The 26,022-nt window shown below is 42.0% G+C and overlaps 1 protein-coding gene across 7 annotated transcripts in view; it reads right to left on the reverse strand.

Moving 5' to 3' along the window:
* LOC119904098 (neural cell adhesion molecule 2-like) overlaps positions 1-26,022 on the reverse strand; it is a 327,858-nt gene that overhangs the window by 36,783 nt on the left and 265,053 nt on the right. For 5 of the 7 annotated variants that reach the window (XM_038720552.1, XM_038720529.1, XM_038720535.1 and 2 more), the window contains exons 9-15: positions 20,823-20,973; positions 18,453-18,640; positions 17,873-17,969; positions 16,025-16,198; positions 10,598-10,717; positions 8,014-8,135; positions 4,882-5,056 (exon numbers count right to left, since the gene is read on the reverse strand). In XM_038720552.1, coding sequence (XP_038576480.1) covers positions 4,882-5,056; positions 8,014-8,135; positions 10,598-10,717; positions 16,025-16,198; positions 17,873-17,969; positions 18,453-18,640; positions 20,823-20,973 — 1,027 coding nt within the window. Of the gene's footprint in view, positions 1-4,881; positions 5,057-7,040; positions 7,132-8,013; positions 8,136-10,597; positions 10,718-16,024; positions 16,199-17,872; positions 17,970-18,452; positions 18,641-20,822; positions 20,974-26,022 lie in introns of those variants that run through there. The other 2 variants (XM_038720544.1, XM_038720521.1) reach the window with 2 other exon arrangements.

The raw sequence follows: 26,022 nt of genomic DNA on the forward strand, positions 1-26,022 counted from the left end.
ACGTAGAGTTGAGTGACACATGGAAATTGGGGTGTGCGTTTTCAAGCAGAAAAAAAAAGGGTCACAAACTTTCTGAAATTACAGCTAAACAGTACACTAAAATGTTTTTTCTGAAAGTCAACCTGTTCTCATTCCCAGGTCGTCCAATACAGACGCTTTGTCAAACCCCCGCAAGGTATCTTTGGGCGTCTGTATAGAGGCCAGCTTTTCACTTGACTCCAGTGTTAACCCCCCTGTGGCAACATTAGATGTTTTGAGCTCTGTCATTCCCATTGGACCGCCAGAGCACATTTCTGTATTTTCGTCACCCTAAATTCCACTTTTAAGGTTTTCTTTCAGTTTTACTCAACATAAATTGCAATGACATTAACTGTAAGTTATGACAGGGTATCCACTCACCGGCCACTTTATTAGGTACACCTGTTCAAGTGCTTGTTAACACAAATAGGTAATCAGCCAATCACATGGCAGGAACTCAATGGATATAGACGCGGTCAAGACAATTTGCTGAGGTTCAAACCGAGCATCAGAAGAAAGGGGATTAAAGTGACTTGTGGCATGGTTATTGGTGCCAGACGGGTTGCTCTGAGTATTTCATAAACTGCTGATCTACTGGGATTTTCACACACAACCATCTCTAGGGTTTACAGAGAATGTATCCAAAAAGAGAAAATATCCAGTGAGCAGCAGTTGTGTGGACGAAAATGCCCTTTTGATGTCAGATGTCAGAGGAGAATGGGGAAATTGGTTCAAGATGACCAAATAACCACTTGTTACAACCGAGGTATGCAGAATACCATATCTGAACGCACAACACGTCAAACCTTGAAGCAGATGGGCTACAGGAGCAGAAGACCACACCGGGTGCAACTCCTGTCAGCTAAGAACAGGAAACTGAGGCTACAATTGAGATACGCTCACCAAAATTGGGAGCCAGTTGCCTACCTTTCCTAACAGTAAAGTCCGCTCCTGTCAGGCCATAATGATGTCACGGTACCAATGTTCACAGGACAAAAAGCAGTGTGGCAGAGTGATGCCAAAAGGTTGACAATGCAAAAAAATGGTGCTGCAGACACAATGTTGTAATTGGGGAATGTCAAGGGGATTTAGGAGGTGAAAAGAAAACTTTGATTTAAGAAAAAAAAAAGGGGCTAGACGGAAGAAGAGTAAATTGAAAAGGAACCAAGGGCAGTGCTGCAATCAATGGCATTTTTCTTCAAGGATTCTCTGTGAGTGCGAGGGGTAGAAGGTTATGCAGCCTGTTACAAACTAAAAAAAGATGGAGAAAGGAGGGTGAAAAAAATGCCAATTCAATACCCTGCAAATGCATAATACATAGAGGGAGAATTGAAGAGAGAAATTGGCTGGTGAGAGATAGGAAGCACCTATATATTGGGAACAGATTTTCTGTATGGGGGGAAAAAACATATGGGGCTGTTTCTTTCATCCAGTGTGCATGTGAGTGTGTTTATATGACAGAATAAAGAAAAGCAAGGCGGTCAGTTGGAAAGACGGCACACAATTGGGCTTGGCAGATATTTCACATCTAATATTGTTGATTGAGCGAACACTGACCAGACTTCTTCAATATCCAATTGGGTTCAGTGGAGCAGAAAATGTGAAGTCACTTCTTCTGTTTAACCTGCACAACTCCCCGGCAATATATAAATAAATGATCATCGCTTCTGGCTGAAAAATATTAAGATTGACGCCTTTACTTAATGAAAAACGCAGTAAACAAAGTGCCATTATTAAACTGTAAACTGGTGAATAAAGCTGAATGTGGTCACTGGTTTAAAAAAGGAGGGACTGCAGAGCGCCGAGTGGATGTGAGAGAGAAAAGTTGAGGGACAAAGTTTGAGCAAAAGTGATTCTCTGGTGAGTTCCGAAGAGATTCTGAAAATCCTGCTACCACATTTTCCACTCTCTCTGTACACTGTACCTTCCTTTATTGCCTCCTTAGCTGAAAAAGCTCGCTGGTGTTACTCTTCAAACAAACACATTAAGAGAAAAAAACGCTTTCTCCCCTGTCTCTCTCTGGGGCTCTTTCCCACGATGCACCGCTGTTCGCTAACAAGAGAGGACAGCCAATCGAAGTGACCCGCCTTAAGCTTGCCATTTCCCTGGTCTTGTTTTCTATTTGAGAAGCAGCACACACTCACACAGACCATTTAGCCAGCGCAGTAATGACAGAGGCAAACATTCGCTCGATCCAAAATGGCACAAATGGAGGTGGTAACAGGCTCTGAGAGGAGAGCAACAAAAACACTGAAGCAGCCTTCCTTTGTTTTGTTTTTTCACATGTGAATGCGAGGTCTGAGGGGGGAAGTGAACATAACATTTTTATTTCAATACGTGTCTGCATGTCATGTGCCGTGTGTGTTCTAGCTTCAAAGTGTAACGGTGTTGCATGCGGCATACATCAAAGCCTCTGTTTCTGCACACGCGTGTGCATTTGCAGGTCAGCCCAAATGCCCCGGAGGGCCTGGAAACGAGAAGCTTCCTGCACACAGCACATCCAGGCATTCAGGTCTCTCCCCCCCCCGAAGCACGAGACTCATCAAAGCAAGTGCACCACAAGCAGCACAAGAACCCTATGCGGGGCAGAACCATAACCTCCACATAAGGACTATCAAGAGCGAGAGCTGAGATAGATGTCCATGTTTGTGTCCTGGCTAATATGGGCGTCTGCGAGCTGGTCTTTCAGATGAGAAACGAGCTCGACTTGCCGTGCAGAAGCATTCTGTCTGCGCCACGTTCTGGTGCCGAATTGCAAAGCAGCACCACAGAAGGGCCACAGGATGAGTAATAATGATGAAGAAAAGAAGAATAAGAGAATGCCACATAAAAGAAGAAAACCACAGCCGGAGGGTATTTTCACTCGTGGTCTGGTTGGCTTCTTTGAAGCGGACCCTGGTGTGATTTCACCATTTGTGCTGTTTGTTTGAACAGGTGTGAATAAAATCCCTGGTGTGGACGTCAACGCTGAGAATTCCCGAATTGGAGAGTCTTCCGTCCGCTTCCAAGCCGAGACTGCAAATGCAGCATGGATCAACCATAAGATTATATGCTGCTACTAACGATCATTTTCCCAATGTCTATAAAACAGTAAAAAAAACAACAAAGTGAGGTTTTGTGTGTCCTATTTTGCCCGACCAACAGTTATTCAGAATACAATTACATAAAACAGAAAAACGCAGCTAAAACGCAAGCTTTGAAAAGCTTGAAACAGAGAATGTTTGACAGTTCGGCTTGATAAATTACTCAAACATTCTATCTAATACATATAATTGCAATTCATTTTCTGTAAATCAATTAAATCGAGCTCTATATGATTCAAATGTGTGTAAGGAAATTGTTCTCAGTCACCAAAATACATTTTGGTTTGATGTTCTCTTGCAATTTCTTGCCCAGTGATAACGAATAACATTTTCAAACATTCGGTTGATCTCAACCTTAAACTACAACAAGTTCCAACAAGGTGTAATTTTCTGCTTTGGTCCAACCCAAATCCACAGGCGCAAACACATCCTAAAGCAATTTTAAAGAAGCATTCCGCTGATTTTACACATGAAGTTGAGTTTACTGGTCACAAGGAGTACTACTACAGCCTGCAAAAGCTGCTCATGTAACTGTGTAATGTCCTCTGAAGCTTTCTAGAGTTTGAAAAAATAACCTTGATGATGAAAAACACTGTTGAGTTGCATTATGGGAAATGAAGGATGCCATGTTTTGGGAGTTTGACCCCATGAGAGACTAAAAGTTAGAATAGCTCGGCCTCTGTTGCTTCAATTTAGACCATTCGTGTAATTCAATCTCACGCTTATGGTGTTTTCAGACAACAAGTGGTTGCAGCTGAGGGCGCTGCCTGGCAACATTGGTGTCCTGTGTTTTAAATCGAAGGCAAAAGGCCACAGCTCTGCCGCCGCAGCTTCCGGCTTCCTCCGATCCCACCAGCCTGCACATCACAAATGCTGTTTACTGCCACAGACTGGACTTTGAAGCTGATGCTGCTCCAACACACCGTTTCTCGTCATTGATCTGCCTTTTCACTGCTGATGAAGAGGTGAATCATTCAGGGGCCCTCACATACAGTAAAATTAGCTCCTGTATTGTTTCCCTCGCTGTGGTTTCTGTGGTTACCATGGTGACACGGCGAGCCGCGAGTTGAACGTTGAACCATCATAAACTGAATGCAAGCGCTGCCGTGGTTACACTGGAAACAATGGAAGTGGCAAAGCTCCCTGTCTGAAAGCACCTTAATGAGTCTCCCAACATTACGGAGTACAACACTAAACTGCTGCAGTACTCTCTAATACTTAAAAACAAGATGTCTGTGACGTCCCTTGAAGGCCTGGGCTCATTAGGGTTTGTTCACTTGTTCTTATTCCTGCTGGCCAAATGTAGCTGACGGCACAGAGGTTTTTTAGTGCAGCTACAGAGAAGTTTTACAGCAGCTTTTCAACGCAACACCCGAAAAAAACTTTTGAGCAGCTAGTGCTGCCCTCTGGTCTCCCAGATCTAAACGCCATTCAACAATCATAAAGGGAGAAATCCATTGCAGGAAAAGCACAGGCACCAATTTCTCCACTGACAGCAGCCTCATTTGTCCAGTAAGGAATGCAGCTGTGAGGCCTGCTGTGCTCCAAAGCTTGCTTTATCTCGACTGGTACATCTTGCTCCCTTGCTTTTGTTATCGCAAATGCTATTGCTCTTTCCAGTGGTGCGAATAACACAATGCTTAACACAAAAAGTTCAGAAATGTTCTCTGGGGGCTTTCAAAAGGAAATCAATACCAGCTAGAAGTAGGCAAGTGACGGAAAAGTGGATATATTAAAAAGGCAAATTACAAAACAAAGTTTTCTTTTATCACGCTTTTACCTGTAATGTCAGGTTTCTGTGGCATGAAGAACTGATAGAAGGTGGGCTCTGAAAGGCCTTTCACATTGCGCGCCGTGATTTCCACTTCATATCTTGTGTTCCACTGCAGCGGCTGAAGCATCGCAAAATCATTCGCCCCGGGAACTAGCTTGGTCATCCACTGTTCTTCTTTATCCTGACAGGAGAGAAAAGGGGGAGGGGGGCAAAGGAGAGAAATGTAAAGGCCTCCCACTCTTCAGTGAATTACAACTTTAATCAATGCTCTACATTTTCGTTTTTGTCTGCAAGCATCAAAGGCGAGCAGAGGAAGTGTTTGTTTGACGTGATAAACAGCAGCTTACCCTTTGTGTTTTTAATCTGGGGATTCGCAGGGTTACTGCAATCAGAGATTGAGTCGCAGTTGTGAAACACCCACGCAGATGCATAAGTAAAAAGAAAAAGTTAATCCTTTGTTTTTCATCAAGTTCACACAAGTTCACGGATACCTTCCTGGTCCTTTGTGGCTCCAGTCTTTCCCCCATTCCTTACATCATTCTTCTTTGCCTTCCTTCCTCCCTCGTCTTGAGACCAATTGCAAACAAAGGATTGGAAACTGAAGAGTCAGGCTGCAAGCTGTACATTGAGAGCATGCCAAGTGTACTGTGTGCTTACCATTCTTGCCTCCTTGGCACCTTTTCCTCCCAGTGTTAGAGGACAGAGTGCAAATGAGCTTTGTAAAGTCAACACCAGGGTGCAGATGAATGTAGCATTTGTCTGGATTGTCTAGTGACTATGATGGGTCTGTGTGTGGGTCTGGTCTGTTTTTAGATTCACTGCCTCTATGAGGAAGCAGTGTTCCTGATGCCAGACAAGGCCGCAAGATTACTGGGGTGTGAAGCATTGGCTTCCTGCTCGGCCTCCAAAAGCCTTTCGGAGACTTCCTGACCCTCTTTGCCACACCATGTTTTCATCTGCAGCAGTATTATTTTAAATCGCTGTCACTGTCTCAATGAGACAGAGAAACGCCTGCTTGGACACATTAGCATTGGAGAGATAAGAGATTTGGACCAGCTCAAATCCACTTAGTCCTGTGGAGAGTTTTTGTACGCGTGCCATCTATTCTGCTTCCTGGCCTCATCTCAGTCACCAGCCTTATCTTGTGAGTTTAAGCTGCTTTTTGTTATTTTACACACACACACACACACACACACACACACAAAATCAACTACTTAAATGGATGAGTGAATTCTGAGAGCTTGTGTGTACTCTCATTTAAAACAAGAATTGTAACTGACACAAGGATGGAAAAATAGAGATTCTCAAGCAGAACATTATTCAGTTTGCCACCAACGCACCCACTCTAGTCAATCGGCAGGAACCTATTAAGCTAGTGAGTCACGCGCACTCCATTGGGAGGAAAATGCATTCCCAGTGTCACATCCTCTGTCGCTATTGTGTCAAACACAAAGAAAAATCTATCATTTTGAGCTGTTGGGGTGTCTTTTATGTAAGACTAAAATTACACACCACAGAATTAAAGGTTCAGTGTGTAATATTTCTGAGGATCTATCGATAGAAATGCAGTATAAGATCCATAACTATGTTTTCAGTGGTGTGTAAATACCTTACATAATAAACCATTTTCTTTTAAATACCTTAGAATGTGCCATTTATATCTACATAACCGCAGGCAACCCCTTCCATGGACGTCGCCACGTTGCATCGTCATGTTTCTACAGTAGCTGAAAACAGACAAACAGTGCTACAGAGCACGTTTCGTCACTACGTTCTTCTTGTTCTACTTCTGGTAGAATTCAGGCAGTGCAGACACTCATCACTATGTTGAATACTTGCTGTCTAATTCAAATATGTTCCTGTGGGTTAACATGCTAAATCTCTGATATGGTGCTTTAAGTACTTCCTGTTTGGTCAGAAAAAAAATATTGATGTTTGCTTTAAAATATAAATCATTTAATCTGATTATGTATTGGTTCTGAAACGTCAACGAACTCAATCAATCTATATAACTAATATAACTTCCTCCTTTAGAAAGTTTTTAATCATTATTTAGCTTTTAATGGATATATTTTTTTTAAATTAATCCTGTTTTAGGCTTCCTTATTTTCAACATATCTCGTGAAAAGCCCAAAACCAACAAGGTGTTAATGCTCAATACTTACAGACTCCTCTTACTCAGTCTGTGGCGCTAAGCCCAGAGTCCATTGGTTCCTTGTTTCTCTTTGAAAACGGGTCACACACGGATAGTTTAATCTTTAAAAAAGACAAAATAATTACCTAAAACAGCTGGGCACTGTAGGTAGGCAAACATTGCTCAAATGAGGCTAAATTGTGTGTTTGGTGGTGAGTATTTTCAGCTGCGGATTAATACAAATTTGATGTGCTAGTAAGTAGGGTTGGGTCGATAGATGAAGCCATCGCCCATCGCCCATCACCAATGGCTGACAGACGTCACCATGTAGAGCATTGTGTTTTAACTGTGGCTTGCGCTGATCCTTGCTTATAAAATTAAAGGTTTTTTACAGAGTGAAGTGTATGTGTGAGAAACACTTGTCTTCATAAGGCGACCACTGTAACAGCAGGACAGTGTATATTGGATTGAAATATACTACAGTTCCCATGTTCAAATAAGGAACATGTAACACAGTGTAACAGTGTGGCTCATCGATGTGTTTTTAATAGCTTTGGGAGAACAATGGAGGAATAAGCTTCATCAGGCTTTGACTACACAAGCAATGCTTGTTAGTTGGATCAGTTCATAGTTGGATTGTGTCTTTTCATGGCATTTGTTAGCGTAATAATACTGTCAGTGTAATCCTTTAAAAAATGGGTCATAAATTGACATTTGCTTGAGTTTCTTCAATCTAAATATTATGTATTGGTTCTGAAACTAAAATGTGATTCCCTCTAATTCCCCCATTCATTTGGATATTAAAGGTTTAGAAGATCTCTTTTCAAAATCCTACTCATTATTTTGCTTCTTGAAAGGAAATGTTTTCTTTACTTATCTTTTCACTTTCTGACTTTAACCTGCCTTGACTTGAACTCGACTTAATCAATACTTGATTAAGGTGGTTTTTGAGAATTGCCCTGATTGCAGAAGCCATGATTCACTGTAAACTTTAAATTACTCACAGTCTTGTACTTGACTATATACTCCACGATGGGCATCCCTCCATCGTCCTGCTTGACCAGCCCCAGCCTGTAGGCTTTGCCCATTCCTCTCTGCCCGTGGACCGCCGGCGGACTCGGCTCTCCTGGGGGAGACATGAGGAGGGAGCCTCAGCAGAGATGCGAAACAATACGTCTTTGTGTGTGTATGTTTTTTTTTCTCTCTCTCAAGGAGGATGTATGTGTGTGGCTGCATGCGCATTCCCAAGGAGGGGAGCAGGTGGCAATGTGAGATATGAGATAAGGATGCAGTACAAGGAGAGAGACGTTTTAAGCTGAATTAAATTCATATTACAATGCGACTCCCATTGCCTGGCTATAACTAATGTTGACTGGAGGTTCTTATTATTCACTGCATTTTACTAATTAGGTCTTCTTTCTAACATTCATTCTCAGTAGCAGCACTGCTGTATAATATTCATGGTACCTTTTTCTATGGCTTTGCCTAAATTTACTGCAATCCTGCTGTGCCAGATTGCCAGAATAAATAAAATGCATATCATAAAACCCCTGCAGTATATATCATTTTTAATACAGCAGTTTTACTTCAAGACACAAATTTGACAGGATCTATTCCAAACTCCAATAATCTGTATTCATATCACTGAAATACGAGGAAGTTGGAACCATCTCAGATATTAGCATGCCGGAGCTTCATAAGATGGCAAATAGATCTCATTTCACTAAGGTGCTGATGCTTTGAATAGATTTTGCGGCATGTCACATGTCTTTATTTTATGACACACAAATATATCTATATACACTGCTCAAAAAAATAAAAGGAACACTAAAATAATCCATCCTAGATCTGAATGAATGAAATAATCTCATTAAATATTCCTTTCTTTACATAGTTGAATGTGCTGACAACAAAATCACACAAAAATTATCTATGGAAATCAAATCTATGAACCCATGGAGGTCTGGATTTGGAGTCACACTCAAAATCAAAGTGGAAAACCACACTACAGGCCGATCCAACTTTGATGTAATGTCCTTAAAACAAGTGAAAATGAGGCTCAGTAGTGTGTGTGGCCTCCACGTGCCTGTATGACCTCCCTACAATGCCTGGGCATGCTCCTGATGAGGTGGCAGATGGTCTCCTGAGGGATCTCCTCCCAGACCTGGACTAAAGCATCCGCCAACTCCTGGACGGTCTGTGGTGCAACATGGCGTTGGTGGATGGAGCGAGACATGATGTCCCAGATGTACACAATTGGATTCAGGTCTGGGGAACGGGCGGGCCAGTCCATAGCATCAATGCCTTCCTCTTGCAGGAACTGCTGACACACTCCAGCCACATGAGGTCTAGCATTGCCTTGCATTAGGAGGAATGGATCTCATCTCGGTACCAAATGGCAGTCAGGCTACCTCTGGCGAGCACATGGAGAGCTGTGCGGCCCCCCAAAGAAATGCCACCCCACACCATTACTGACCCACCGCCAAACCGGCAAATTGAGGATGTTGCAGGCAGCAGAACCTTCTCCACGGCGTCTCCAGACTCTGTCACATCTGTCACATGTGCTCAGTGTGAACCTGCTTTCATCGTTCTGCTTTCTGCTTTCAAACGTCCTGCACGGTGTTGGGCTGTAAGCACAACCCCCACCTGTGGATGTCGGGCCCTCATACCACCCTCATGGAGTCTGTTTCTGACCGTTTGAACAGACACATGCACATTTGTGGCCTGCTGAAGGTCATTTTGCAGGGCTCTGGCAGTGCTCCTCCAGCTCTTCCTTGCACAAAGGCGGAGGTAGCGGTCCTGCTGCTGGGTTGTTGCCCTCCTATGGCCTCCTCCACGTCTCCTGATGTACTGGCCTGTCTCCTGGTAGCGCCTCCATGCTCTGGACACTACGCTGACAGACACAGCAAACCTTCTTGCCACAGCTCGCATTGATGTGCCATCCTGCATGAGCTTCACTACATGAGCCACTTGTTTGGGTTATAGACTCCGTCTCATGCTACCACTAGAGTGAAAGCACCACCAGCATTCAAAAGTGACCAAAACATCAGCCAGGAAGCATAGGAACTGAGAAGTGGTCTGTGGTCACCACCTGCAGAACCAGTCCTTTATTGGGGGTGTCTTGCTAATTGCCTACAATTTCCACCTATTGTCTATTCCATTTGCACAACAGCATGTGAAATTGATTGTCAATCAGTGTTGCTTTCTAAGTGGACAATTTGATTTCACAGGAGTGTGATTGACTACATTGTGTTGTTTAAGTGGTCCCTTTATTTTTTTGAGCAGTGTATATATAATCTGGGTCCCACTTTCCGCAACATGTTCCGCAATGTGCTCTGGGGTTTGCACTTGATCACACCTTGCACATCTATATAGGTGACATGCAATGGGAGGTACCAATAATTGACAATTAAACCAGTGTTGTCGCTATAAAGCCATTGTAATAATGAACAAAAGAGATTATGACCTGATAAATATGTTAGTGGCTAACGAACTGAGATGCTCTTATTTTGAAAAATGTCTCGTGAAACAAGCTGGGTTGGGGGTTAGAACAAAGGTGCACCGGACAATTAAGGGGAACTGACTTACGGATGGGTAAAGTCTGGAAGGTCTCCGTGTGGCTGAACTCTCCCTGACCCTTTCCGTTGACAGCCGCCACTCGAACCTCGTACGTCGTGTTGGGCTCCAGTCCTGTCAGCACCACTGTTGCTGGAGAGGGGGAGAGAGAGAGAGAGAGAGGACCAGACTTCATAAAAATATGTGCTGACCATGACTTAGGAAGATAGCAGAGCAAATCACTTAAAAATTAGTTTTTCATGGTTTGGGTCACACAGCAAGCACTTTTCTTTTCAGTGGATCAGTTTGAAATATTGCAGCCAGGAAAAGAACAAGACTAAACATCCACAATGTGCTGGTTAGATGAAAGGAGGTGCAGGTGACACACTGTAGTTTGTGAGAACCAGCACACCTCCATGCGGCATCAAGGTTAACAGTGAGTTTTAATATGACATGACTCGTGGCATTGCATGGCGCAAGAGTCCCAACTACATTATTAAAGCTGCAAGCAGCGTTGGGCGGGCCCTCGCACTTGTAGCGCGTCCAGGTGTGAGCCGGCCGAGTTGCACATTCTGGAGCTCTGCCGGTGCGGCTGTGAATTTGCTACGCGGTTCCGACGCCACATGAAGGTGCTATATGTCACTTCCTGTGTCCCCTATGTGGAGCTACATAGCACTTACTGCTATGAATATAAATCGGTATTGGCGTGTAGATGTCTTCGGGGTGGGAGAGTTATCAAGCACGTAAAGTTTGGCGAAGAGTTGATCTTTGACGCCACGGACATGCCCATTGACGAAAACTCGCAAATAGCACAACTTTTCATCTTCAATGCCTTTAGAAGGCACAGCAGAAATTTGAGGTCGGTCGGACTAAATCCCTAGGAGGAGTTCGTTAAAGTACGAAGTGTGTAAATCATCCAAAATTTGACGTAAAATTCAAAATGGCCGACTTCCTGTTGGTTTTAGGGCATCGCTCCAAGAGGCTTTTTTTTGCGTCTGGACAAGATACACGTACCACAGAAAATTCGTGCACGTAGGTGAAACGTGCGGCGGGGGCTGCTTCGTTAAAAGTCACTTCCCGTTGCCAGCAGGTGGCGCTATGACTGTGGGTGAATGTCGGCATGTACATGTGTTCAGGGCGGGACTCTCATCCTACATGTACAGTTTGGTCCAGATGTGAGCATGTACACTGAAGTTACAACAACTTCCTGTTTCATAGCGAATCATCGACGCCACAGACACGCCCATTGACGAAAACTCGCAAATAGCACTTTTCATCATCAATGCCTTTAGAAGGCACAGCAGAAATTTGACGTCGATCCGACTAAATCCCTAGGAGGAGTTCATTAAAGTACGAAGTGTGTAAATCATCCAAAAATTAAGCCGTAAAATTCAAAATGGCCGACTTCCTGTTGACTTTAGGCTATGGGTTCTTGAGGCTTTTTTGTGCGTCTTGATATGATACATGTCCCCAGAAAATTTCGTACATGTAGGTTGAACGTGAACAAGGGGCTAATCTTTTCCAATTTTCTAGGTGGCGCTAGCGAGTCATTTTGCCACGCCCATGTGCAAAACTTGTAGAATATGAAATTTTTCACCGGTTCTGACATGTTTGCAAATTTTGGTGAGTTTTCGAGTATGTTTAGGCCATGTCAGTTGAGCCTACTTTGCAGAAAAAAAAATAATCCGAGCAAATTCAATAGGGACCTCGCACGGTCGTGCTCGGGCCCTAATTAACCTTTTTTTTCGGAGATCTGCTGCATATTTCATTAACAAGTCTTTCACATTTGAACATGTGTTTTCAAGACTGGTTTAGGGAGGAGATGACTTTCATTCCATTACCAAATAACTGAATTGAAGATCTTGCCTTAAATTTGGGCAATTTGACATATTCCAACATAAAAACAGGTCTAGAAAGAAATGTTTTTCCCAGTTTGGTGTGGAAGAACTTGACTGGCCTGACCTCAACCCCCCATCCAACACCTCTAGGATGAACTGGAAGGACTACGAGCCTGAACTCATCGCCCAACATCAGTGGCCAACCTCATAAAAGCTCTTGTGGATGAATGGGAGCAAACCCCTGCACCTGGGTTAAAAAAACACTTCGCAGAAGAGTGGAGGCTGTTAAAGTAGCATATTAAGGGGATTAGCATGTTTCAAAACTAACTTACTTAACTGTTTGCACTTTCCATCATTCTTATATTATACAAATATCATCTTTTTGTTGATTAGTTTTGCAAAAATCTTAATAAACAATGCAATAAACAATAAACTTTGACTGAAGAATACTGACACCTTAAGTGTCATGGTTTCAGTATGACAGGTTAAACAATCACATATGAATGTAATGTTCAAGTGTCCACACACTTTTGACCATGTTCTGTATTTCAAAGCTATGCTCAATCATATCTAACCAAACCTTTTTTAACATTTTTGGAACATTTATTCTCTCAGTTTAAAAGCTGTAGCTGTATTCCTAAGCAGCTGCAGAGTAATTATAAATAGTATGAGGAGATTATTAATATGTAAATCCAAGATAGCATTTACAGTGTAAACATTTTGAACCAACAGTAATTTGGTGGCAAATAAGAAATGACTGGAGATTTAGAGAAAAAGACCTTCACCTGAAACAATACTAAACAATAAGTTCCACTAAAAGATGCATTCAAAGACTACATGGGATTCTGAATCACATGAGATCACAGTACATTACCATAAAGAATATTAGAACTATGGTGACAGTGAAAGCAGTGTAATCTGCTGCATTCATATAGCAAACTACATTGATTATTGAAGAAAACAGATTCTCATTATCAGACCACATTACAGATTCCTATTGAAACTCTACAGTCACCAGAGTCTATTCACGTAACCTTCGCTATTCAGAGCAGCAGCACAGAGTCGGCAGTCTAATGAGCTTGAGTGAAAGTTGTTGTTTTTGTCAGTCTGCACAAATTAAATACTTGAATGGTAATAGGTGCTTTTGCAGTTCTTTAGTCCTGGAACTGAAAACAAATTCTGCAATTTGCAGCAGTGCTAGGTTACTTTCCAGGCTATAAGCAGACATTTCAATTTGGGCAAAAGCATTCAAATGAAACGAGTCCAGGCATCTCATTATATTGAAGAGTTTATTGTGTAAGGCTTCTCTACTGAGGATAGCTGAAGTGGCTTCTGTGATTATATGATTCCACTTACTCACTCACAGTTTTAATATTTTAGTCCTAATCTTGAATAAAGAGCCAACTTAATCAGGCATTACTTATCCAGTTCTGTTCCTGATGTTACCTCCCTTTTTGTCTTCATGTGTCTCTCTTTTCCTCTACATGAGCAGTAAATTCTTTGCGTGATACCTGCTGGTTAGTATTCACCTCACTGCATCTCCATATTGTAATTGACTCTGAAATGAGGACCTGCTTATCACTCAGCCATTAGTCCTCTGGCTTCCATTTTCCATCCATTCGTCCATCCTTCACCTCATGGTGTACTTTCCACCAACCAGCTCAGAAATCAATTTGGAGTCGTAAAGCATAAGAAGAGGAGGAGCGTGCTCTTTCAGCTCAGATGTGGTTCTGGCACTCTCCCCACGAGGTGTTCGAGGTTCGTCACGAGTCTAAAGCGTCTCATGGCCGAGGATTTGGAGGGTCACATGACAGATTATGTGATACTGCTTCTGCTCATGCTTGATTGGTACCGTTTGATAGGTGGTGGTGTTAGCAAATAGAAACACTGGTAAACACCTGATGGGATGTTAACCTGACACAATGAGGCACGAGCCCGATGGTCTAGTAGTAAAAGTAGCTGAAAGTTTCGAACCTTGTGACAAAATTATAAATATTCTTTTTTGTATTTCAAAGCAGGATTTTTCATTTACATGTTTTTCTTTAACTAGTGTCATTCAAAACAATATACCATTACTCTTATATCAGAAATATATCAGGGTTTTTTTTAAGTTTAAGCCCCTTAACGACAAATAACTATTTTATTTTACTGCTGACCATTTTTTGAACATTGAGGTGGAGTTACATATATGTTGAAGAATGTTTCCTACATTTTCAGGCTGTTATTGTTTTACATTCAATTCCACATGGTCTAAAAAAATCAATTACCAGACTTACACGAGTTGTGTAATCCATTATAGTAAACAAGTTTTTAAATAACAATTTCAGAGGGACTACCTCTTCAGTAGAAAGTAGTTCCAGTGAAAAGTATTCACAGAGAGGTTTGGGGATAATTTTGAGTAAATTTATAAACTTCAATTATTGTTATATGATGATGTAAATTAACATGGAGGATGATTTGGGAAAGTCTTTACTTTTTCCCTAAATGCACATCTCAAGCAAGTGTCACAGCTGAAGCAAGTGCCAAGAGTCTGTTATTTGATTCTTATGCCAAACAAAACTGAATGGAAATCAGTGGCTGTCTGGAAAGTTGGAAAAATACATTCACAGATCTGAAACACTGAGTACTTATTGCAAAATAGCCAGCAGCAATGTAAAGCTTCTATAGTCTGCAATAAATGGTCTAAAACTTGATAATCTCTGACTTATGTTTAAGGGGTACTTAGAAAATTACTTTTGTGTTCAAGTGGGCTTCACAATAAGAACATGTTGTGCACAATGGGGCCCACATCAACAGCAAACTAATGTTCCTTGTATTTTTTCCACGTGTTACACTCACTGCTGGCTGCCTTAGAGTATATTAATTGTTGTGTTCCTATGAGTGATTCTGACTGTCATGCAAACCCAGCTGTGTGATTCCCTGTCAAGGATTGGTTCCTCTGGAGCTGAGACCGCCTACTTCCTGGTTGCTGTTCACTGGCGTCTGTAATTGGTGTGGCTGTGATCTGTCCGAACCTACCAATCAGGACTCTGCAATCAATGCCGCTGGACTATAAATACCTTGTGTGTCCACAGTTCGGGATGACTGTGAGCCAGTAATTAGTTTGCCTTGCTGTTGGTTGCATACACTGTTAGTTTAGAGAGTATTTGGTACTTGTTTTTCTTGATATTGTCTGTCTGTTGCCTGTCTGAGTGGCTTCAGTAAGTAGTATGAATTACTGTAAATCACATATTGTGATATAGTGCACCAAGCGTTGGGCACTCTTTTGTTTGAGCATTTTAAGTTGCAGAATAACTGCTCGTTTGTTTACCTCCTTTTGAGCCGAGTAACTGTCTTTGGACAAGATCCACTTTTGTTTCGTTTTGTGTACTTGTCGGCGCCTGTATAGCCTCTTCTTGTTGTATTTTCTTGTGCGAGCACAGTAATTAAACCCTTGACTTTAACCGGAATATTTCAGTTGTCTGATTCCACCTCATTTCAATCCCAATCACTTGTTGCTGCCCTGCCTTAACAAGCTGGGTCATAACACACGCATGAGCGTGTATTACAGTATAACAGAATAGGTTTGAAAAAACCTTGCTTCCACCGTTAAGGTTATTAAATGAATATAAACAGCACTCACTCTGGACACTGTGTGACTTGACGTCCCTCCAGTCCTGAGAGCCGATCTCCTTGTACTGGACCAGGTAGTAGCTAATGGGCACGCCACCATGCGAGTCGGGCTTCATGAAGGTGACGGTCGCCAAGCGCTGGGAAACCGCTGAGAGACGCACCGAGTATGGATTTGATGGTACATCTGAAAGGGCAAAAAAAAAAATGACACGGGTCAAACACACACAGCTTTTGAATTATTTAAAAGCTGGTAGGTCTCGACTGAACCACTTCCTCGTTTCACATATTCCACCAACTTTTATGAATGAAAGCAACAGAGCACGGGGGATTGTAAAAATTAAGGTGAATGTAAGAATCTGACTGTTTATTTTCCTTCATATTGTGTGCTACGAGAGAAAAATGAACCCAACCTCAAGTTCATTACTCATAAACGCACTCATTATTGAAACAGCCAACAGCTCTGGCAAGCATTTTACGAACTCCAGTTGTTTGGAAATAAATATATATATTTTTTATTTGTCTATTATTTAAAGCAAAGGACTTTCAAAAGTGTCAATTATATATTGCATGCATACATATGCTTGTGCACACAACTTTATATCCATTTATCTGTGCATGAATAGCTTAATTCATTGAGGTCACTACAGCAAAACTTAATTTTCACTGTTGATTTAAAACCCCTTCTGTTTTGCTTTCGAGACTGACTGTACAACAAAGGAAGATAGATGAGGCTGTGTGAAAGTCTCATTAATTACTCTTAATTTCCTTTCCATTTATTGTCATGCAATAACTACTGTCCTTTCACACAAACCAGTGAACTACTGAATATATTTTAATATCATAGTATGATCTAAAATAGTTTGCTACTGTGAGAGAAAAAAAATGCATACATATGCACTGGCAGTTGCGCAATAATAATAACCATAATGCCACTAAATGCATTTTCTAACTGGGAATTAAGCTGCTTTTAATGCTTACCGTGGCTTCCACCTATTACATCACTATCATTCCCATAATCAAACCAGAGATAGACATTATTGCTATAATAACTGTAAGCCTTGAAAGCAATTTAAAATAATTTACTTCCGTTTCGGGTAAGATGGTAAATCACTTTTTTTAGCTGTGAATCAACCTATTTGCTCTTTTTGTGTGTGTGTGTGTGTGTGTGTATCACAACAAGTATACTTGTACTCAAAGCCATTTCTAGTGGTTATTACTCAAGGTTTAGCTTTGAAGACTCTGTGAAGAAGTGATGAGTTCCTGCAGCTTCCACCGGAGATTATCTCTCCTCTGAATCTCCATTACTGACTCAAACTTTAACAACTGTATGAACATGTGTTTGTGTTCGCCTGTGTGTGTGTGTGTGTGTGTGTGTGTGTGTGTGTGTTTGTGTGCAGAATCGTAAGTGTCAGAACAACTTCCAAAACCCATTGTTTCCTGCAAGAGTACATATTAGGTCAGCTTTTTGCTCACTACTTTTCTCCTTAGCCAGAGCAATTCAATCTGCACTAAAGATAATTGGACTGCACTATTGTGTATTAGCCTGCGCTACCGTAAATTAGGGGGTACTTCAGTAAATAGCGAGGGGTATGGTAAATCAGCTGGCACTATTTGAGATTAGGCTAGGCTGCATAGAGGTTGGGAGTTGTAGTGGAATTTATCTTCCTGAGAATTGCAAATAAGGCTATTACCATTAGTAGAGAGGTAGAGGGTTACAAAGCAGTTGAACAGTCAGAGTTAGAGTAATTCAAAAGGTGTGGGATCCCTGACTCCACGCATTCTGGACATGTAATGAAGTCACCAATTGCATTAGCTCAGGTAGAGGGGCCACACAATAGTGGCAATTCTGCACACTCACCTGCCTGGGCCAGAATAAACTCCTGGTATCGAACTCCAATGTTGTTCCTGGCTGTGCAGTTGTAGCGGCCAAAGTCTCTGTCGGACATAGGAGTTACCTGGAAGAGCGAAAAAAAACTTGACTTGGACTCTAGCTCAGAGACTTGTGAGCATCTGACTGACCCATGTATCATTTTGATTAGATGAAAGTTAGGTTATTCTGTTATCAATTAATCTGTGATTATTTGTCTAGCTTACAAATAAACTAAAATAGCTGCCCAAATGATATCTTCAAATTTCTTGTTTTGTCCAACTAACACTCCAAAAGATATTCTCTGATGTAAACAGAGAAAGAACCACATTTATAAAGCTGCAACCATGTTGAATGATGAATGTTTGGCATTTTCACTCAAACCACATAAATGACTTCAAGGATTAATTGAATATCTAAATTATTTTAATTGTCAATTGACTCATTGATTCATCTACTAATCAGCAATATGTTTGATGCTACTTTACAGAGCAATGGTAAGTAATGTGTGAACTTTCTCAGGGTCTGTAATTACTAGTTAATTGACCAAAGACACTGGACTTGTACCCACCTCCAGCACAGACTTGCCCTCAGCGCTGTGTACCCGCGTGTTGGCAGTTCCCTCTGCGGAGATGGTGAAGCGCTCTCTCCTCCACAACATGGTGGCGGGAGGGTTGGACATCACATCACAGCTTATGTTCACTGGGTTCCCCTCCCACGAGTAAAAGATGGTGTGGTTGGTCAGAAACTTTGGTATATCTGTCCAAAACATAGAGATATTATCTCTCACACTTGCCTCATTTATATGGTAAATCAGCATTTCTTTTGCACTAAAACAAGACCTAAATTGCTAAAAGTGTAATTGCTGGAGTGTCTGGAATTTGTGGCAGCCAATTAAATACTCAAATCAAAGGTAAAGCAGTGCTGGATGATCAAAGAAACAAAAATCACTTGCTGAGGCTTAACCCACAGATTCCTCCAAGGGAGCAGAAAAAAGCATTTCATTAACGCTTCCCAAACTCCATCTGCCATGTTAAAGAGAAAAACTTAAAGTTAATTGAAGCCACCTCATGCTGATGGGGGGGGGGGATCTCCATTACGATCATCTCCCCAAGAATAAATATAAAGGATGTAAACAGAAGCTCATTTGCCCCAGCAAATAGGAAGGGCAGTAATGGACGATCGCAGCGGCGAGCTGTCGTGTGGCTTTCTTTTGGCCCAGTCAGCCCAGCTCAGCCGGAGAGGCATTATGGTTGTTTTATGTTCGCTTGCAGGATTCCATTAAAGAGATTGATGCCTGGCTCTCTGTCACAGCCGAGGACGCGTTATCCCCCTGCAGCCTGCAGTGACTTAGTAAATGAGTTCATTAGTTCGGTGGCAACGGCTGGCTCAGCCCCGCCACACTCAGACTCACAGCCTGTGTCTTTCTGCAGAGTGGGAGTTGACTGTGAGCAAGTTGTCAGCTGTGGCTCCAGCAAAACAAGTTTACAGTATGATGACAGCAACTTTGCTTCATGGCTGGAGAGCGTGCGCGTGCATGTGAGGTCTGTATTTTTTCTACTTGTGGATGCCATCAAACTTTTTCCAAAATGTCAACTTTTCAGGAACTATGCAAAACAGGCTTTGAAGGGAATCCGTGAACCCAAAAGTCACCTCAGCCACAGGAGGAGAAAATTGTTTTCCACACGACAACAGAGATACAGTATTCATTTTTCCCCCTCACTGTCTCTCTGAATATATTTGTTTGTCTGCCCTCTCTCTTTGTTGTTCCTCTGAGCTTCAAGGTGTAAATGATACTACCAAAAAAATCCAAATGCACGTTCACGCAACAGAGCCAAACTCATAATGAACCTAATCATTCCAGGGCCAAAATGGAGATCTTTGCTTCAGAGCTCATTAGGCAGGGGATAGCCCGCCCCAAATAACCCCAAACAACCAGCCCTGAGGAATGGGTGTGCTCATCGGGAAGTAGGGGAGCTGTTGGCAGGGGAAAACGAAAGGCAATGCATGATATCATCTCTCTAATTAACCCCTCTGAAGGCTGTGTGTGTGGTGCAGTGGGTGCAGGGGTTTTGAGGGTGGTGAGTTGTTTATAGTAATATAATGATCTTAAGAAAGAAAAACATCCACAGTGTGAAAAGAATTATTAGAACTAAGCATGGCTGAACTTTTGAACTCTCTGCTAGACTGCAGGGGTTCACATGTTTCCTGCTAGGTTGCTGATTTGACTGCTTAAATGTATGTACGTGTTTCAGTTTCCCATTAGGGAACAACTACAGCTAACATAAATGCAGAGAGTGGAGGAGCAGTTGGGGTTATATCAGGTGACCAGGGCTCCATAAGTAACCCTGCTTCATTTTGCCCACAACTAATTGAATATTTCCAACTCTTGCAACAAATAATATGCTGAACATAAAATCATTTAACTGACAAAATAAAAAATGACAACTTAAGTAGGTATAAAATCTATGAGTTTCATTCATCTATTCACTGAACTTTTGTTTCCTGTTCTGTAAAGGACACCAATGTCAGGATGTTGAATTTATCAGTAATTTAATTATTTTATTCACTTACTGAGAAATATCATCTAAATATAATTATTTGCCTTTGCCCAGAAGAAATCGTGAAAAAGTGCACTGTCGACCAAATAAAATAGTTCCAAACAAATCTATGACATTACAGTTATGTATATTGTATTCCATTTTTGTCTATAGATCAAGTATTACACACTTCTTTAACAAACCGATGTCAGGAGCCAGTGTAGTTTAAATCAGGTCTGATTTGTTAAATGTAAATGTGTCTACAGTACAGCTGCGCAGGTGCTTTCACTTAATTTGCCTGATTAGACCTCTGCTCAGGACAGCGTGGGCAGTGTAGTAGGAATAACTAGAAACACCTGTGCAGACCCTTTAAACACTGATCAGACAATAAACATACTCACACTCAATATCCAGGAACATGCTCTTCTGATGACCTCCGATCCTGCTGAGGGCTTCGCAGTCAAATCGACCCAAGTCGGCGAGCCTCACGCCGCTGATGGTCAACACTGACTTGCCGTGACGACCGCGGACTTCAAAGCGTCCGTCCTGACTCTGAACACAAACACACCCATATACAACTTATTGTTAGGCATAACAATGACTTGAATACTGCCCCATCCCATAAATAGATCCACATGCCTGTGAAATCGTTAGGACTCTGTTAAAGTGTAAAGCCAGAGAATAAGGTGAGGAATTCTACCTGTGTGGTTCATTTGTAGAAAGATATAAATGATAAAGAATTGGCCTTTATATCCATATAATTTTCACAAGAGTGGTTTGATATGTGAACCTTTGAGCAAAAACAACCCAAGCACAACATTTTAAAGCGGGAAAGAGCAACTAACCAGACAGACCTGGGGTGCAGAAATAGGAGGGGGTAGATTATGGTTCTTATGTATAATATGGCTGGCAGTTTATTTGCCAAAGCTGGAGAAATGATTGGTTGATTAAAATATGAAGGGGGGAACACAAAGCACAATCACACCAAGCAAGGCCGGCCACGTCGGCAAGTAATTCACAGAAAGTTCTTCGTCCAACTTTGTACTGAATGACAGCCCCTTGATCCATTTTGACCCCCCTTGCTGGCTACCGTCTCAGAGTCAGGGTTAATGCAATAAAATGTCGATTTATTACAAGGTCATTACATCTGTATGAAGACAGATGGTATCAATTTGAAGCAACGGGTCAATTACAGCAGACGAGGCTATCATTCCAGTAATCGACATTCACTCGTAATGAGAAAAAACACCCCAGGAGCATCCTTGTTGCAGACATGATACGGCAATAGCCCCCAGACTGTTACCTAACAGATAACCTTTGTCACCCCAAAGAAACAACTTCCTTAGTCCTGCCCATGGACTCAAATCATTTTAAACAATGCCACTTGCTGCAGTCCTAAAATACGGCTTTTTTTTCTTTCAAGATACATTTTTACTTCTCGATGCAGAGTAGCCAAGCCAAGAAGTCCCGTATCACTGTTATTTCACTGTATCAGATGACACAAATGTTGAACACAGGCTGCAAAATGTTCTGTTTGCTTCATTGTTTCTTCTCCACATAAATGTGCAATGAAGAAGTTGATTCGACATTCTCTTTCCTCAGACGAGGCACCGGCATGAATAGGAAACAGAGTTTTAGTTGAGTTCTTCTTATTATTCATAGAGTCTCCGGGTGCCGTGGGGTATTTTCAGTATAAGTACCCATCAAACGACACATGGCATACATTACGCTGGCAATCTATCCCGGGCTCTCGAAACCTTTGTGACCGAAAAGACATGGCTATCAAATCCTGCAGCGACATATCATGATTGCACTACAACTGCGAAGTAACACTGAAATCCGTTTGTTTGGTCTGAGACACTTGTGCACATTGAGTAGTTGGTCACCGTGGGAAAACAAGGGCCTATTATGAGGTGACTGCTGACATGGAAATGTTTTTATGACCACGATCAGGAAATGATTGGAGAAGTAGACACACGCACACACAAAAGTATATGTACAATAGTTTATAGTGATCATGACTTTTTGGGTACTAATAACATCCATCTGACTCCCAAACTTGCTTTTCCCGCACTGTTGCCTCCTAATTAGTCAATTAAGTCAACTTAGATAAACAACTTTAATAGAGTAAAAATAGAATAAAGTTATTTAGCTCAAGGCCTGATAGTTAATGTAGGATTGCAGTCAAATTAGTGTTGTGAGTTTGTTCCTAATAAAGGAATTAGAACTAAAAAAACAAACAAAAAAAAGCTGAGGCTGAGAGTAAAAACAGGCTCCCTGTGAGCCTATTAAGCAAAGAGATATCCCACAATGCTTTAGGAGGTTTTTGGCGCTACAGTTGTAATGAGAGCAAGATTCTTGTTTGTGTGTTTTTGCTGCACTTTTGTGGTGATCCTGCACTGCAATTCAAAGATATTGGTTATAAGTTATAAGATGATAAGTTTATCGGAAGGTTGGCAGTTCAATCCCCGGCTCCTCCAGCTGCATGTTGAAGTGTCCTTCGCAAGATACTGAACCCCAAATTGCCCCTGGTGGCTGTTACACCAGTGTATGAATGTTAGTTTCTGTTTGAGCACTTAGGCTCAGTGTATGAATGTGTGTGAATGGTGAACGTGATGTAGTGTAAAAGCGCTTTGAGTGGTCAAAAAGACTAGAAAGGTGCTATACAAATACGGAGCATTTACAATCTCACTGCGCCTCCAGAAGAGCCATGTCTTAACTAACTACACAGTTCTTATTCACTCCATATCTTTTCACACTTCAATATTTTTTCCCCTGGAGCTGTGTTCATGTCATATAGGATTTACTGTAACGACATGTGTAAACAGTCAGGTTGACATAATGACTGGGAAACTGACACATCTGACTTTAAAAGAACAGTTTGACATTGTGGTAAATACTCTTACTTGCTCTCTTTCTGAGAGTCAGATGAGAACATTGATACCACTCTCATATCTACACAAGCCAGCACCCGGTTCTTATAGCTTAGCATGAACACTGGAAGCAGGGGGAAACAGCTCGGCTCTGTCCACGCGTAACAAGGTCTACCTACCAGCTCCTCTAAAGCTCGCTAATTACCACATTCTATCTTGTTTGTTTATTCTTGTTGTCACTGCGAGGTCGCCAGGCAACCAGCGCAGACTCAAAGAAGTTGCCAACAAATAGTCTGGTTCCTTTGTAAAACTGCAACTTGTTGTTGATTTTGAAGCATCGGCAGGGGGATTTTTCAACTGTCCTAAGTTGTCAGATACATAAAAGCTGAAGTCCTGAACACGGGAATATTTCATGTCAAATGAAAAATCCCCATGGATGCATCACGTGCATCTAGCATTCGGTCAGCAAATGTGAAAATATAATCAACTAACCTAACTTTAACCACTTTAGCGTTATATTACATACTGTAACCTCACCTACCACTTTATTAGGTACACCTGTTCAATTGCTTGTTAACACAAATAGTTAATTAGCCAATCACATGGCAGCAACTCTATGCATTTAGGTACGTAGATGTGGTCAAAACAACTTGCTGAAGTTCAAATCGAGCTTCATCATAGGGAAGAAAGGGGATTAAAGTGACTTTGAACGTTGTTGGTGCCAGACGGGCTGCTCTGAGTATTTCAGAAACTGCTGATCTACTGGGATTTTCACACATAACCATCTCTAGGGTTTACAGAGAATGGTCTGAAAAAGAGAAAATATCCAGTGAGCAGCAGTTGTGTGGACGAAAATGCCTTGTTGATGTCAGAGGTCAGAGGAGAATGGGCAAACTGTTTCAAGATGACAGAAAGGCAACAGTAACAACCAAGGTATGCAGAATACCATCTCTGAATGCACAACACGTCGATCCTTGAAGCAGATGGTCTACAGCGGCAGAAGACCACACCGGGTGCCACTCCTTTCAGCTAAGAACATGAAACTGAGGCTACAGTTAGCACAGGCTCACCAAAATTGGACAAAAGAAGATTTGAAAAACATTGCCTGGTCTGATGAGTCTCGATTTCAGCAGCAACATTCAGATGGTAGGGTCAGAATTTGGCGTAAACAACATGTACGCATGATCCATCCTGCCTTGTATCAACAGTTCAGGCTGCTGGTTGTGGTGTAATGGTGTGGGGGATATTTTCTTGGCACACTTTGGGCCCCTTAGTACCAACTGAGCATCGTTTAAATGCGACAGCCTACATGAGTATTGTTGCTGACCATGTCCATCCCTTTATGACCACACTGTACCCATCTTCTGATGGCTACTTCCAGCAGGATAATGCACCATGTCACAAAGCTCAAATCATCTCAAACTGGTTTCTTGAACATGACAATGAGTTCAATGTGTTCAATGGCCTCCACAGTCACCAGATCTCAGTCTAATAGAGCACCTTTAGGATGTGGTGTAGCGGGAAATTCAGCCGACAAATCTGCAGCAATTGTGTGAGGCTATGATGTCAATATGGACCAAAGTCTCTGAGGAATGTTTCCAACACCTTGTTGAAAGTATGCCACGAAGAATTAAGGCAGTTCTGAAGGCAAAAGGAGGTCCAACCCGGTACTTGCCCTCCTACTTTTTGACCTCCAGGGCATGATGTCTGCACTAGTGAGTTCTTGCAGGATGTCATGCATTTGCATGTTTGTCTGTGTGTCCGCATCTCCATCTACTCATGTATATTTGCATATTGTATATTTAAATAAATATGTGATATAAGTCTGTGCATATGCACATTCTGCACACCTCCTCCATAAATTTCCCCGGTAAATCAATGTACATCCAGACACTTCTAAAGCTCTCCTGTCAACCCCCACCCTCCACCCCCTCTGCTAATACTCATTATGTGTCTAAGCCTCATAAGCCTCGGTGGTGAGACCCCCTCTCTTCTGAATCACTCTCTCTTTATGTTGTCATTCGTAGACTGCTTCAGCATTATCCTGTTTAGAATTGCATATCAGTGCTCTTATCGCTGCACTACTATCAACCAATGAGGTGAAGCAGCTTTTAAAGGCTCGGTTCTGGTCTCTTTGTGCTGCCAAAGCACACTTTGCTTGTTTGAGGTCAATGGGATTGGGAGAGTGTGTGCTGAATAGGAATGCTGAGGGATGGGGTGATGAGAGAGGAAGAGGAGCAGGAGAAAGAGAGGAAATCTTCCAAGAGGGAGATTCTGAGTCAGGATATTACTCGCTAACTCCCCCCCCCTCCCCGCCAACTGACAGGGTCTGTCTAGAGAGCCCCTAAAGCACAGCCTGTTTGACATGCAGCTCAGTCGAACGACAAGGCAAGCGGCCAGATGTGAATACAACAACAAGTCACATGCACACCCATGGACACATGCATGTTCCTGCATGCTCACCCACACATACTGTAAACACGTGAGCAGTAACCAACACAACAGCAAAGAGATAATAGGCAAAGAAATGCATAAGGTGAGGGAATAGAGAGGAACTAGAGGAACTGGAGGAGATGAAAGGAGGCGCAGGTAAATAAAAGGAGGGCAGAAATATATGAAAGCATGAGAAAAAAAACAGAACGGCTGTGCGTTTACAGTAAACACATGAAGCTAAATCTTGAATTCAATCTCTCAAATGGGATTATCGAGACCGTTCCTGTGTTATTTC

This window comes from Micropterus salmoides, unplaced genomic scaffold, assembly GCF_014851395.1.
Source record: "Micropterus salmoides isolate LMB-PRFRI ecotype aquatic unplaced genomic scaffold, ASM1485139v1 Ms_hic_scaffold_1, whole genome shotgun sequence".
NCBI lineage: Eukaryota > Metazoa > Chordata > Actinopteri > Centrarchiformes > Centrarchidae > Micropterus > Micropterus salmoides.